Raw genomic sequence first — 16,916 nt, 5'->3', positions numbered from 1 at the left:
AGAATTCAAAACTGTTTTGAGTGCACATATTTTCTTTGTAATATGTTTTTCCACCTTCCTGTTTATTCGATAGTAATAGATGATGTGTGTACTATACAATGTAGATGTCTTATTAATAGATTTTATTTATCTTGAGGTGTAAAAGATGTTGATTTTTTTTCCTGTTTCAATTTTAAACAGCTGGAATTCTGCCTTCTATTTCACATGCTTCTGACTATACCAGATAACAATGCAATGGTGAGGAGGAGTTGAGTATGAATAGAGCTAATCACCGATGCAAATTGCAATCAGACAGGCACATTTCTACCTAACGGGGGATGATTGCGCGATTGTGCAGAAAGAGGAAGGTCGACTGTGCGTAACATCTACTAAAGCAAGTGCTTCATTATGTTGAGACAACACTGTCCCAAATGGCGAAAATGGTAACAGCATTCATTCTAAGCCGAAAAAGACCTCCATTTTCATCCGTCAATTGCTGCTGAGCTTATTCTCTTTAGGACAACAGGTGAGCTGAGGCCTATCCAAGATGAATTAAAGCAAGAGGTTGACCCTGGACTGGTTGCCAGACAATTACAGCCGCACACAAATGCACATTATTGCATTTGTCTAATACCATGCAAAAGCTGTGCCTTAGCAGTATAAAAGCCAAAGAGTTTGGTTACTGCAACTGAAATCATTTTAGCTAGAGGAGCATTCGGAGAGAACAGATCTTCCACTTAAGCAGCCAAATTCAAAATATTGCCATAATTGGTACAATGGGCACTCTACCTTTGCCCTCATTCCCCAAAATGTCATAACTCTCTTATCACCTATCCTGCATATTTGAGTTAAATAGGCAAATAATCTGTGATACAGTTATTGGGAAATTCATTTTCTGACCTCTGTAATCTTTGACGTCATTACCCGAAAAACTAATCACCTCTGTCATTTCATATTACAAATGTATCCTGCATGTTTGATAATCTTTTTTTTCGTTCTTGAGTTATCTTGAACAGAAATGTAGAGACCAGTGTGGTTTTTGGCAGCCCTTTTAATTGTCGTCTTAGTCTTTTGGACGATAACTTATTAGTCGTATTTTGTCATCTCAAAATGTGTTTGTCTTCGTAAAGTTTTTGTTGATCACTATAAATAAAATAGGTGACAGGCGAGCACATATTGTTGCGTCTACAAGGACAACGCCAACTTGGTGATAAAACACACTCAGAGGGATAACAGCACATTATTTTCAATTAATTATACCCACCTGGACGCCACGAACTGTATGTAAAAAAAAAAAAAAAAAAAAGTTGTCCAAGAGTTTAAGAGGACGCTCGCTGTTAGCTTAAGCCAAATGCTAATGCGAACATGAATGCTATGCTAACGCTACGAGTTACATTTAATGTGTGATGATCACTCAGCACAGACCTTTAAAGGTTAAAGCAACATTGCATATTCTCTCTGGCCAAGATATGAAAATAAAACTTACCGTGTGTGCAAGCCTTGAGAGTGGAGAGGACACTCCACTGGTGGCTCAACACACCACATGAGTACACAAAAAGATACTGCTACGATGCAGGCTAACTACAAATAAAATGTCACATTTTGTAAACGTGACAGAAGCTATTGCGCATTTTTGTCTCATTCTCGTCTCGTCAGAGGAAACTAGCATTAGGCCCGTTACCTTTTAGTTTCCAAAAACACCTTTTTAGCTTCTTATTGTCTCATCATCGTCATGAAAAAGTGTTCGTTGACGAAATATTATCGTTATCGTCATCATTGACAGACAAAGAGTCTTAAGAAAATGATTACCAGTGTTGTTTTTGGCAGTACTTTTAATTTTCGTCTTCGTCTTTTGGACGATAATACTTATTAGTCTTAGTCCTATTTTAGTCATTTCAAAATGTGTTTGTCCTCGTCTAGCTTTTGTTGACGAAAACTAAGACGAATTTCATCTAGTTTATGTCGATGTTTACTCAATATTTTTGTCTGTAAAATTAGAAAGTTTCACTACAAAAATTTTAAAAAATTGAATGAACATTGAAAGGCAAGCACATAGTGTATCATCTACAGGTATCATACAGCAAGATTTTTCTGCAGCCGTTTGGCTGGCGTGATGCGAAAAATAAACGTGTTAATTCGCAAAATCACCTGAATCCTTAGTCCTTCACATACAAAAGTATGGCTGTATAGTGAAGAGGACTCCTTCCTCCGTACACGTCACAGCGCCCTCTTCCTCAATGCAAGACGGAAGCCAGAAGTCTGTCATTTTCGTAGCGTGGGATTCAAAAAATTGAATAAATATATCGATAGCTTCTTCACACATCTAAGTGGTCCATTTCATTGAGGAGCATAAAATACCGCATGTATTATGAAATAAACATGCTTTTTCGTGTCACAGGCACTTTAAGAGGACGCTTGCCATTAACAACAGCCTAATGCTAACGCGAACGCTATGCTAACGCTACGAGTTACCAGACACTCCTACGATGCAGATCAAATGTCACACATTGTGAACATGTGAGGGAAATTATGGCGCATTTTCGTCTCGTTCTCATCTCGTCAGAGGAAAATTAGCATTCATGTTGTTATGTTTTAGTCTCCCCATACGTTTATAGCTCGTTATCCTCTCGTCATCGTCATGAAAAAATTGTTCGTCAACGAAATATTTTCGCTATAGTCATCATTGACGAAAACAACACTGCCGAGTACATAAATTCCACCTTCGTAGGTTTCACAGACTGTCTGAAGTAAGAATAAGGTTGCCTTGATTTTTTATCAAAGACAAAACACAAAGTGATCTTCCATAATTGTTCGAAGTCCATTTTTCTTGTAGTACCCATTGCAAACCCTACATATTATGAGTTTTGTATTTCTTATGTATTACTGTGTATGAACCTCTGAGTCCGCTACAGACACATATGTAATGTACATAAGTACATTTTCTTACATTTCTTTTCACTTATTGCTAAATGTCTAAGAAATATTTTTGGCAATACAATGCCATTCATTGACCTAGAAATGTAAGTGATTGAGGCTATTACCAAGAAAACTATGGCAAACAGCTCTTAAATTAAACAACTCTTGAGCTGTTTTTGTTATCATCAATCTGGGCACAGGCACCAGGACAACAGTAGACATGCAGAAATACTCAGCCTACAGTTATAGGTCAGGGGCTCCCTCTAGTGGACTCACCGTGGGATCTTGAAGAGAGCTTTGACTGGATGCATCTCAGCCAGTGGGGGGTCTCCATCCGCAAGCTCAATGGCGGTGATGCCCAGCGACCACACGTCACAGCGGGCATCGTACGAGTAGTCATACTGCTGTTCACAGGCTATCACCTGGTAACAGAAACGTGGTAGCCAAAATATTAAAATAAAACTCTGTGATACACGAATGCAAACAAGTATCAAGTACAGTACTTTGAGTTCTCATAAGTCTTATAAAATAGAATATTAAATATATTCATCATCACTTACATTAAAGTTATGATACAATTGGATCTATAAAATTATACAGTGTCGAAATGTCTTGGTTGTCTATCTTGTAGTTAATATTTACCCCCAAAAATAAAATTTTATTTGTGCATGACAGGGCATGCTAAGGCTGAGTTTGACTTTTGGGGCGGGGGGGGGGGGGGCACAATATGTTGATGACCCCAAAACGCAGTGTCAGCAATAAAATTAACTTACAAGAATATTTAAAATAATAAGTTGACAATGAGCGTTTTTTTGTTTCCCATAATTCCTGAGGGGAATTCTAAATCAGGCTGCTTAGGCAGTACTTTTCTCCAAGACGTCATCCAATGAATTTGGTACGCCCGCCGGTGTCGTGCCAATGTAGTTACCCCAGTCAAAAATTGTATCCCCTGGGCAGAGCCATATGGAGGTAGATTTGGGTCTTTATTATTCAATTTTTAAAAAGTTGCTTCAATTAAAAAAAAAAAGTCAAATCAATCAAAATATATATTTTCAACTCCAAAAATGTGTTTGAATGCAAAAATACATTTGAAACTAAAAAAACAAAAAATGCATGTGAAAGCTATTTTTCTTTGATTCATTTTGATTATTTATTTTGGATTGAAGTCGGGTTTTTTTTCTATTGAAGCAACTTTTTGATTGAAGTATTATTGATTTGTGTTTGGCCATATTTTGGCTAGGACATATTTTCTCTTTATTATTCAATCAAAAAATAAATTGCTTCAAAATTAGATTTTCAAAAACAAAAATCCATTCAATAAAAAAAAAAAAAGGAAAAACTTTTCAATCATAGAAAAAAGTTTTTGAATGCGAAAAAAATATTTGAGATGTAAAAATTTGCATTTGAACACTTCATTTTTCTTGATTGAAGCAATCCTTTTTGTGTTTGGGCCATATTATGATTAGGACATTTGTGTCTAAATCATTCAATCCCCCAAAAAGTTGCTTCAATCGAAAAAATATATATATATTTTCAAAGAAAAAATTAAATAAAAAAAAAAAATTCTCTAATATATATATATATATATATATATATTTTTTTTACATATATATATATTTCAAATTATATGCAAAGCAAATGACTGTCTAAAGTGTTCAAAAAGTTATTTCGACCCATTATAAAAATGTTTTTTTTTTGTTCATTTCATTCATTTTTGTTGCAGTTTTATTGCTGTCTAAGGTGCTCAAAAATAATTTCGACCCATTATAACATTTTTGTTTTGTTTTGTTCATTTCATTCATTTTTGTTGCAGTTTTATTGCTTTAAAACTAATATATGTATAGGAAAGTCAATTACATGCAATGAAACTATTTAGCCACCAGGGGGGCCTGGCCCCCCCCCTTAAAATCCGCTTATGGGACAACTATGCAGAAGTGAGTATGAAATGTATTTGAAACTATACAGTATTTCATTAAGACAGGCTTTAGCTTATTGTATCAGTGGGAAAAGACTGAAGCTCCCAGGGTCACTGAGGTCAATAAGAGGTATTGGAAATAGATGTATTGATTTGACATTTTACTCAACTTTGCATTAAAATGAATAAATTCATAAAAAATATCATTTTAACAGCGATGAAAAACCCATGCATACGAATTTGCCTTATCAATGGTAAATTAGTAATTAAGCATGAAATTATTCGTATGCATTTCCATGTTTTACAATAGGTCATCAACAATGGAGCTTTTTCAATAATAAATACAACATTTAGGACGTCAACAACAATTCATCATACGATTACATTGTCATGAAATGGGGAAAAACTGTACATTTAGCAGCTTACAGTAGAGGCAGGCCAGTTCAGTGAATTTCCTAGTCAATAATTATAATTGACACTACATTACACAGCTGAGTTTATTCTAATTGCCCCCGAGGTGCTTTTTTCGCAGCACTTCATTTGTGCTTCGGAGAAAGTGGCAGGCCACAGTCTCCCAGCTATTAACCTTGGGACGACCTCAAGCGGCGCCCCCGTGGAGGGGAATACATAATGACACAGGGGAGAGCCGCACAGAAATAGCTCAACCTCTCACTTCTGGCATATTGTAACAACTCATGTCGGACATTTTAGTGCTAAACAGAACATCTCTGACCTCAGGAGCCATCCAAAACGGTGTCCCGACTGATGTGTTCCTCCTCAATCGCGCGCTGGTCAGTTGTGCCGAAACCCCTGAAAAATAGACAGCGGCAGAATGTTTATTTAAAAGCAGCGGGACAAATGCTGGTATTAAACAATAAATGCCGGCATATGATTTACCGTGACAGCCTGCCGAGTGGTAACAACAAAGGGCTGTGATCATTTCAAATTATGTAGGACAGATTTTTATCAGCATGAGGCCACTTCATCTCCTCGACACGGGGGATATAAACATGCCTGAGGGACTCTCACCAGCTTTCTTTTAATATGCAAAATAATGCAATTTAAATGAGCAATAATAGCCTCGGGTTAAGGCTACGGTCCATAAAATCGGACGACGTCATGGTGACAAAGGGGAGCCTGTGATATATTTGAATCTGGGATTTCTTCACACTCATTTCATTCAGTGCTCTACCACAAGCTGAGATCCAATACAAGGGCTGCATAAAAATGTTGACAAAATATACAATATGTTTGACATTGTACTTAGCAAGTTGCACTTCTGATTTTGATTATTTTTACCGTGCTAGAATAAAGTTTAATTCAAAGGTGGGTAGTAACGCGTTACATTTACTCCGTTATATTTACTTGAGTAACTTTTTGAGGAAAAATGTACTTTGTAAAGTAGTTTTACCACATAATACTTTTACTTAAGTAGATTTTGTCAAGAAGAAAAACTACTCTTACTCCACTACTTGGGCTACACAAGAGTCGTTACATTTTTAGGGAAAAATAAACAATTTGTTAACGATAGCAATCTGGTTTGTGCCTCTTGCCTAATCCAAGTAGAGATTTGAGTACGTCGCCCTCCAGCGGTTGGCCGCCATTACTGGTGTGTTTGCACACCTATTGCAGCCCAGAGTCAGTCAATCTAAATAGGAATGTTAGGTGCTGTTGGCTGTGTGCTGCAGGCGGCGACATACTTGGACAGCTTTTTTATGAGGAAAACACCACATGCTGAGCCAGAAGAGGAGCCTACAACCAAGTCAATTCTGTATAAAACAGTGAGGAGCCTGAAGTATTTGCACCCCTTGTGATTTTGCAAGTTCACTCACTTAGAAAATAGGTCTGAAATTTCAATCATAGATGCATTTCCACTTATAGAGACATAATCTAAAAAAAATCCGGAACTCATATTGTATGATTTTTCAATAATTTATTTCTAATTTACTGGGGTTCATAAGTATTTGTAACCTGAGAAAATCAGAGCTAATATTTAGTGCAGAATCCTTTGTTTGCAATTACACAAGTCAGACGCTTTCTGTAGTTCTGCACCAGGCTTTCACATATGGAAACAGCAATTTTGGCACATTACTCCACAGAAATCTTCTCTAGATCTGTCAAGTTTCGGGGCTGTCGTAGAGAAACATGAAATTTCAGCTCCATCCAAAGATTTTCAATTAGATTGAGGTCTGGAGACTGGCTAGGCCACTCCAGAACCTTGATATCCTTTCTACACAACCACTCCTTGGTCATCTTGGCTGTGTGATTCGGATCATGGTCATGTCCGAAGATCCAGCCACGACTCATCTTCAAGTTTATGACTGAGGGAAGGAGGTTGTGGCTCAAAATATGACGATACACTTAACCATTCATCCTCTGCTTTATACAGTACAATTGTCCTGTCCCTTTTGCCGAAAAGCAGCCCGAAAGCACGGGGTTTCCACCCCCATACTTCACAGTGGGGATGGTGTTCTTGGGATTGTACTCATCTTTCTATCTCCTCCACACACAAGTAAAGTTTGCACCAAAAGGTTCTACTTTGGTCTCATCTGACCACATGATTTTCTCACAGGACCCCTCTGCATCATTCAGATGGTCCCTGGCAAACTTCAGACGGGCCTGTACACATGTCACATGTACTGGCTTCAACAGGGAAACATTCTGAGCAATGCATGATTTTAAACCATTGCACCATAGTGTTCTACTGACAGCAGCCTTTGAAACTGTGCATCCAGCTCTCTTCAGGTCATTGACCAGCTCCTGCCGTGTAGTTCTAAGCTGAGCTCTCACTTTTCTCATCATGAGTGAAGCCCCATGAGGAGAGATTTTACCCCTGTTTAAGGTAGATTATCAGTCATGTTTAGCCTTTTCCATTTTCTAACAATTTCTGCAACTGTTAATTTATTCTCACCAAGCTGCTTTCCAATTGTCCCATAGCCTTTTCCAGCTTTGCGGAGCTCAACATTTTTTTCTTTGGTGTCTTTCAAAAGCTCTCTGGTCTTGCCAATAGTAGCGGTTGGATTATGACTGACTGTAGGGTGCACAGGTGACAATATTGAGTTTAAACGGGTGGTGGGTGGGTGGTTACTCATTGGGTTAAGGTGGGCTTTTTTTAAGGTACGAAGACAACTCTTTGAGTGTCATAATTATTGAGGATTCTCAGGGGTACAAATAATTATGAACCCCAGTAAATTACAAATAAATTATTGAAAAAACATACAAAGTGAGTTCCGGATTTTTTTTTTGTGATTATGTCTGAGTGGAAATGTATCTATGATTGAAATTTCAGACCTCTACATGTTCATGCTCATGCATTGCCTCAAACAGATTACAATGACGCCGTTTTTTGCACATTGAGAGCTAAGAGACAGAGAACGGCGAGTGGACACAGGTGTTTATTGGACCGCACCGTTTATTGGCATAAGCTTCGGCAACTCCTTCACAACAAACATAAGTATTGTTTAGTGAAAGCACAACAAAAATAATAATCCTATCTCTCAAAAAAAATAATGTTCACAAAATGAAAAGCGCTTCAATCTTTATTAATGAGGCTCTATTCTCACACAGTTAAACAACAATGCAAAGAGAACTGGCATTCCCAATCAAAATAGCTATGCAAAATACACATAAAACTTACTCAGACTTTGGTCAAACTCTATTCAAACATTTCGTTTAGCTCTAGTATAGCTCAACAAATACACTGGATGGCAATATTTAGTCACAATATACAAACTCGCACGTTGTAAAGCCAGCACTCAAATGACCGTGAAGTACAATAGATAGACCAGGAAACAGGGAACTACGTCGTCAGTCGAGGGACAAAACACACTTCCTGGCTTGATTTCTAAGTAATTTAAAACTCAATCACTACCTTATGTAGTTAAAGACACTGTGGAAGAATGGCAGAGAGCCCATTTGATGTCACCGCTTGGCGAGGTCAACAATGGCGAGCTAATAGTTTATTTTCTGATTGAAAATTTTACAAATTTTATTAAAACTAAAACATTAAGAGGGCTTTTAATGTAAAATTACTATAACTTGTACTAACATTTATCTTTTAAGAACTACAAGGCTTTCTATCCTATCCTATCCTATCCTTTAACAGAAAGAATATTAATAATGTTAATGCCATCTTGTGGATTTATTGTTATAATAAACAAATAGAGTACTTATGTGCAGTATGTTGAATGTATATATCAGTCTTGTGTCTTATCTTTCCATTCCAACAATAATTTACAGAAAAATATGGCATTTTTTAGAGATGGCTTGAATTGCAATTAATTACAATTAATTAATTTTGAAGCTGTGATTTAAAAAATTTTAATCGTTTGACAGCCCTAATATATATATATATATGTACATTCATAGTATTGAAGTTTGTTTCTTTTATTCTTTATTTTTTGCAATATCCTTATTCCTCTGGAATATTTTCTTGCTTGTAGCCCTGAATTCATTCACTTCCATCAACCTTAATGGACAATAAAACCATTTCAATAGAAAAGGTTAGCATTGACTGATCACGTTTCACTGCTTTGATTGTGATAGACATCCAATACATTTTGATCTGAATCATATTCCAGTCTGGATCAAAAATTGATTGGATGTCTATCGCATTTAATGGCAGCAAATGAGTTACAGTGCCTTGCAAAAGTATTCGGCCCCCTTGAACCTTACAACCTTTCGCCACATTTCAGGCTTCAAACATAAACATAAACATAAATTTTTTGTCAAGAATCAACAACAAAGTGGAACAAAATTTATTGGATAATTTAAACTTTTTTAACAAATAAAAAACTGAAAAGTGAGGCGTGCAATATTATTGGGCCCCCTTGCGTTAATACTTTGTAGCGCCACCTTTTGCTCCAATTACAGCTGCAAGTCGCTTGGGGTATGTTTCTATCAGTTTTGCACATCGAGAGACTGACATTCTTGCCCATTCTTCCTTGCAAAACAGCTCGAGCTCAGTGAGGTTGGATGGGGAGTGTTTGTGAACAGCAGTCTTCAGCTCTTTCCACAGATTCTCGATTGGATTCAGGTCTGGACTTTGACTTGGCCATTCTAACACCTGGATACGGTTATTTTTTAACCATTCCATTGTAGATTTGGCTTTATGTTTTGGATCATTGTCTTGTTGGAAGATAAATCTCCGTCCCAGTCTCAGGTCTTGTGCAGATACCAACAGGTTTTCTTCCAGAATGTTACTGTATTTGGCTACATCCATCTTCCCGTCAATTTTAACCATCTTCCCTGTCCCTGCTGAAGAAACCCAGGCCCAAACCATGATGCTGCCACCACCATGTTTGACAGTGGGGATGGTGTGTTCAGGGTGATGAGCTGTGTTGCTTTTACGCCAAACATATCGTTTTGCATTGTGGCCAAAAAGTTCAATTTTGGTTTCATCTGACCAGAGCACCTTCTTCCACATGTTTGGTGTGTCTCCCAGGTGGCTTGTGCCAAACTTTAAACAAGACTTTTTATGGATATCTTTGAGAAATGGCTTTCTTCTTGCCACTCTTCCATAAAGGCCAGATTTGTGCAGTGTACGACTGATTGTTATCCTATGGACAGACTCTCCCACCTCAGCTGTAGATCTCTGCAGCTCATCCAGAGTGATCATGGGCCTCTTGGCTGCATCTCTGATCAGTTTTCTCCTTGTTTGAGAAGAAAGTTTGGAAGGACGGCCGGATCTTGGTAGATTTGCAGTGGTCTGATGCGCCTTCCATTTCAATATGATGGCTTGCACATTGCTCCTTGAGATGTTTAAAGCTTGGGAAATCTTTTTGTATCCAAATCCGGCTTTAAACTTCTCCACAACAGTATCTCGGACCTGCCTGGTGTGTTCCTTGGTTTTCATAATGCTCTCTGCACTTTAAACAGAACCCTGAGACTATCACAGAGCAGGTGCATTTATACGGAGACTTGATTACACACAGGTGTATTCTATTTATCATCATCGGTCATTTAGGACGACATTGGATCATTCAGAGATCCTCACTGAACTTCTGGAGTGATTTTGCTGCACTGAAAGTAAAGGGGCCGAATAATATTGCACGCCCCACTTTTCAGTTTTTTATTTGTTAAAAAAGTTTAAATTATCCAATAAATGTTGTTCCACTTCACGATTGTGTCCCACTTGTTGTTGATTCTTGACAAAAAAATTAAATTTCATATCTTTATGTTTGAAGCCTGAAATGTGGCGAAAGGTTGCAAGATTCAAGGGGGCCGAATACTTTTGCAAGGCACTGTAATACTTAAAAATAAAAATAATTACAGTGATCCCTCGCTACTTCGCGTTTCAAACGTTGCACCCTCTGTCCATCGCAGATTTATTTATTTATTTTTTAATCAAAAAATAAATAAATAAATGCAGATGAGCCATCTCGAGCCGATCTCACTCACCCTCCAACTGCTCTTTGTTGGTCAGGCAGTGCGCTGGAGTTGCTTATTAAAGTTAACGATGATTGACAGACGTTTAATGTTTCATTTTGCCACAGATGCCTGTAAGCCGAAGCTTCAAAGCGTCACATGTGTCAATCATCGTTTAACTTGTTAGACAGTTGCTGTGGCAACTCATTGTGTGTAAGTGAGCAGCTTGGGCGGATTTGAGTGGACTCACTGAATGAAGCATTTAATAAAAACAAACATTTTTCTCCTTTATTTTTGTTTGAAAATAATTCGGACAGTAACATGTTTAAAACGTATCATAATTATTACATTTTCAGTGCTTTAAAACCATTTATTAAAAATAATATATATATATATATATATGGCGGAAAATACTCAGGTGACTTGAAGTTCCGCTCCGAGACCCCCAATTTGGCAAACTTTCAAAATTGTCGGATATTCAATTCAATTCAATTCAATTTTATTTGTATAGCCCACAATCACAACAGAGGTCTCAAAGGGCTTTACAGAGGCAATATGATACACAATTAGAAATGAAGCAACAAAGATGAATAGATACAGTTCAAGTCCTGGGTATCCCCTATCCTAAGACCCTCCATGCCGGCAAGGAATATGCATGTGTGATACATCATTGGAAAGCTTAAAATCTAAATTTTCTGGGGAAAGAAAAATTTTGAACAGAAGGGCATTTAAAAAAAAAAAACAATGTTTTTTATCTATCCATCTGGAGGTGAGCACATGCGAGAGCAGAATTACAGACGCCATGACTTTAACGAGATATTATCGCGAACTTACTTTGTTTCGATCCAAAAACTCTATGTAGCATGTATCACTGAGTGTCAAGACACAGCTGTGAATGGCCACAGCTGGATTTTTGGGGGATTTTATGGATTTTGGGGGTTTTTATGGGTGAAACTTGGTAATATAACAAGTGTCGCAATGCAAAAATAGCAGACATCAAGGAGTGGTTCAGATGTTCATTTTCTTATATTTACCCTTTTAAACTTTTTTTTTTTTTCCCCAAATTTTTTTGTGTTTGGATCGATTTTTTTTTCATCTAACATATCGGAGAAAATGCAACAGTAACAAAAAAAATACAATTAAGCGATAGTTATGAGGGAGATATCCGTGACTTTTTTACAGACGCCAATTTTTTCATTGTGACATAACTTGTTTAAAAGTAAATATGTGAGTGAATAATTTTTTTTTTTTGGTCGTTTTTTTTTTTTTTTTTTAAACGAAATATGAGGCATGAATTAATGATTCCAAGCTAAAAACGACAGACATTTTTAATAATAAATATTAATTACCTTCGTTTTATGGCTGGGTTGAAACAAAAGCGGTTGCGCAACGTCTGTAAGCGGGGGTTTTCAGGGTAAAACGGACAAATTAAAAATAGTTCGGGGGCTTAATGCGCCATGAATCTGCTATGGCAGCATGTAGACATATTGTTCTACCAAAAACAACAGTTGTTTTGGCTTAAAATACAGCAGTTTCTTTTAAAGAAGAAAGCAAGAGCAGAAACTGCTTTTACAGTCTTGTCTGTTTTCCGCCATATATACTGTATATACAGACATAAAATAGTTTTTTTAATTATACTTTCGGAAAAAAGTTGAAAAACATGTCTTCTATGTTATCTCTTTCCAATGCTAAATCAGAATAAATACATTGAACACACACACACACACACACACACAAAATTTGGGTGGGGGGGGGCGCTACTTTGCGTTTTTTCACTTATCGCGGCAGGTTTTGGTCCCCATTGACCGCGAAAAACGTTTTAAAAGCAATTATTTTTACCCACTACTCTGTTTAGCAAATGCAAGTGGAAGGATTTCAGATTGGCCCATGCAACGTTTGATTTTTCTGAGAGCCGCCCTTGTTGAAAAAAATTTTGATACTTCTGCTCTAACCCAAAACACCAATAATTTAGTGATTCAGAGAGGCTTTCATACAATACCAAAGTCAACCAGTTTGACGCCTCCCTCAGTTGTCAAGAGGATGTTGTTGCCTTTGACATCCCGATGGATAATCCGGTTGTTGTGCAGATGCTGAAGACCCTTTCAATGTGAGGCGAGGGAGAACACGTATGAGCCGAACATGCATTGATCCAAGTACATGCTGTACAGCAAAACAAACTGAGCTGCAGCGAAGACAAGACATTTATTGCGGCCTGACACAGTGATTACTCTGCATATTGAATCCCAGCTGCAGCTTACCAGGAGGGCGCTGTATAAGATGTAGGCTATAACAGGTTCCTGCAGACGTTGGCCTCGCATCAGCAGCCCCTTGATGAGCTCAGTGACAGAGCCACCATTGCAGAGCTGTGGAGGAGAGGACACCCATGTAGAAAAAAAGATGATTTTACGTGCCATTGGTAATGTTGCTCACCTCCAGCACTAGCCATAGCTGTCCACCTGATAAATTTTCCGACTTGTAAAACATTCCGAAAAACTTCACCACATTGGGGTGGTTGGACAGAGACCTCAAGATGTTGTATTCTGCCTCGATCTCTTCATCCACATCCTTTGAGAAACACCAAAATACAAATAAGAATTAAAGTGTAGATGTGTCGGGTGTTTGATTACTAAATGACACTTTCCCCCTGCAGTGAATGATTACTGGCAGCCTCCCCATGTCAAAATTGTTTAGACATCAATCACTGTCAATGGCAGCAAAGGAGTTAATATGGGAACATTGGCCACAGTAAGGAGATTGTAATTCGATATAAAACAGAGTAGAAACAAAAAAGATAAACAACACATTGAAACCGCAGTTGACCAGCTTCCAAAAACAGACATTTTTATAATACTTAATAGTGAACTTTTGAATTATTTGTACCAATTCAGAATCCACAGAATCATATTAATGGCAAATTTTAACCAATTTTGAGTCCATTTGTAGACCAGTTACCTATAAAATTTAAACTCCTTCTCCCTCTGGCCAACACACCCTCCCACCGAATTTGATGACCCTGGGAGTCTCCAAATAAAACCGGAAAGACACACACATTAACAGCAAGTAAGCTGTGTCAAAGGGTACCACAGATAGAAAAACATGTAACTCTTAAAAGATACTGATGTTAGTAGGAGTCATAAAAATTCGATATTAAAACCCCTCATAATGTTTTCGTTTTTTAATAAAATATTTAAAATTACTCTAACTAGTAGGTCGCTATAGTTGTTTACGACACAATGCATTCTGGGCGGTGACGCCACTTGTCGACGCTGCCAGGGTTCCACAGTTTCACTCTTTAGCTACATAAACGTGTCGTCGGTTATGCCCTTCCAATTTGAACCCGAGCGGAAAAGTGATGAGCAGGACAGCAATGTTGAGATTTCACAAAACGAGCAGCAAAAGCAATTGAATGAAGGTCTCCAGAGGGATTCGAACCCGCGTTTTCCTGCGACAAACGACCGCGTAAACCACAGGAGTATACTTCCACATGACATCTGAGTCATGATTTCCCTTCTAAAGATCTATTCGATCTATTAGCTGCAATCAGTTCCGCCAATGCGGAAGCAAGCAGACAACAATGAGATAGGGATTGCGTAAAAAGGTTTATTGGACAAAAAAACACAAACGCGAAAAGGGAGACACAAAAGGGGTCGGTGACGGTAGGTCAGGATAAATTAAAAAAAAAACAACAACAAAAAAATCGAGTGAAAACTGCGGTGAGAGGCAGACGAACGAAAAAATCAAGGCAAAGATGCAACTCGCAACAAAGGGGTCAAGAATACAAACTGTCAAATGGCAGCAAGTCAATATCTCTGCAAGCCACCGAGGATCGGTTTAATCACACTGCTGATGAGCTGGAATTGGATGCAGGTACGACATTAGGAACTCATCCCACAGCTCTGTAACAAAATCTGACAAGCAGCAGAATGTGACAAAATCATGCCAGTCATCATACTATTTTCGCATGCTAGCTAACACAGCTATTCTCCCTGTCCAGCATCACCCCCAGCGTGCATTGCGCGCGTAAAAACTTGGTGCTCTCTATGCGTCAAAACATGTACTAAATATGATAGATTTTTGAATCAATGGCAATAATATATGTGTTTCTAATAACATTCTAGTAAAAGAACAATTGTGGCTTATTAAAGCCTACAAGTCTTTAGGTCTGAGGTTCCCTTTAAGACATGCCTGTTTATTTGTATTTGTGGTACTTTTTTATCCAAAATAAAATACAAAAAAATAAAACTAGTGAACTGCTGACACTTGTGCAAATTGATCGACCATAAATGAATAAAGACATACAATGAGGCAAATAAGTATTTAGTCAAACACCAATTGTGCAAGTTCTCCTACTTGAAAAGATTAGAGAGGCCTGTAATTGTCAACATGGGTAAACCTCAACCATGAGAGACAGAATGTGAAAAAAAAAACAGAAAATCACATTGTTTGATTTTTAAAGAATTTATTACCAAATTAGAGTGGAAAATAAGTATTTGGTCACCTACAAACAAGCAAGATTTCTGGCTATCAAAGAGGTCTAACTTCTTCCAATGAGGTCTAACGAGGTCTAACGAGGCTCCACTCGTTACCTGTATTAATGGCACCTGTTTTAACTCATTATCGGTATAAAAGACACCTGTCCACAAGTGTGTGACTCCAAACTCCATTGTGGCCAAGACCAAAGAGCTGTAGAAGGACACCAGAGACAAAAGTGTAGACCAGCACCAGGCTGGGAAGACTGAATCTGCAATAGGTAAAACGCTTGGTGTAAATAAATCAACTGTGGAAGCAATTATTAGAAAATGAAAGACATACAAGACCACTGATAATCTCCCTCGATCTGGGGCTCCATGCAAGATCTCACCCCGTGGCGTCAAAATGATAACAAGAAGGGTGAGCAAAAATCCCAGAACCACACGGGGGGACTTAGTGAATGAACTACAGAGAGCTGGGACCAGAGTAACAAAGGCTACTATCAGTAACACAATGCGCCACCAGGGACTCAAATCTTGCACTGCCAGACGTGTCCCCAAGCTGAAGCCAGTAAACATCCAGGCCTATCTGCGGTTCGCTAGAGAGCATTTGGATGATCCAGAAGAGGACTGGGAGAATGTGTTATGTCAGATGAAACCAAAATAGAACTTTTTGTTAGAAACACAGTTTCTCATGTTTGGAGGAGAAAGAATACTGAATTGCATCCGAAGAACACCATACCCACTGTGAAGCATGGGGGTGGAAACATCATGCTTTGGGGCTGTTTTTCTGCAAAGGGACCAGGACGACTGATCTGTGTAAAGGAAAGAATGAATGGGGCCATGTATCGAGAGATTTTGAGTGAAAATCTCCTTCGCTCAGTAAGGCCATTGAAGATGAAACTTGGCTGGGTCTTTCAGCATGACATTAGTGGTTGACTAAATACTTATTTGCCCCACTGTATATAAAAATGGTGAGCATGACTATTCCTGCGCATACTTTTCTGTGAAAGTCAGAAGGACAAACGAACACCTCTCCGGATGTCTGAGTGATAATGTCAGGCAGAGGGATGAGACAGGAGACCGCCGCCTCCCAGCGGCCATCAAGGCTAGAATCATGGTGGATAGAACTGCCAGCAAGAAGATTGCTCCATCCACTCAGTTGAACACATCAAGTCTAAGCTAGACAATAAGGAATCCTTATCACACTGACAAATGAGCAGCTACTTGTATATAAAATGGGTACAACTAAAACAGGAACTACCTTTGGA

At 38.2% G+C, this 16,916-nt stretch overlaps 1 protein-coding gene across 2 annotated transcripts in view; it reads right to left on the bottom strand.

The window, feature by feature from the left end:
* The window catches only part of myo3b (myosin IIIB), a 266,663-nt gene that overhangs the window by 238,649 nt on the left and 11,098 nt on the right, over positions 1–16,916 (bottom strand). For both annotated transcript variants that reach the window (XM_057851974.1, XM_057851973.1), the window contains 5 exons: positions 13,607–13,741; positions 13,435–13,539; positions 13,176–13,275; positions 5,544–5,620; positions 3,172–3,317 (listed from right to left, as the gene is read on the bottom strand). In XM_057851974.1, coding sequence (XP_057707957.1) covers positions 3,172–3,317; positions 5,544–5,620; positions 13,176–13,275; positions 13,435–13,539; positions 13,607–13,741 — 563 coding nt within the window. The remainder of the gene's footprint in view (positions 1–3,171; positions 3,318–5,543; positions 5,621–13,175; positions 13,276–13,434; positions 13,540–13,606; positions 13,742–16,916) is intronic.

This window comes from Corythoichthys intestinalis, chromosome 12, assembly GCF_030265065.1.
Source record: "Corythoichthys intestinalis isolate RoL2023-P3 chromosome 12, ASM3026506v1, whole genome shotgun sequence".
Lineage (NCBI taxonomy): Eukaryota > Metazoa > Chordata > Actinopteri > Syngnathiformes > Syngnathidae > Corythoichthys > Corythoichthys intestinalis.
Note: the sequence above shows the minus strand (reverse complement) of the source record. Positions and strands in the feature narration are given on the sequence as shown.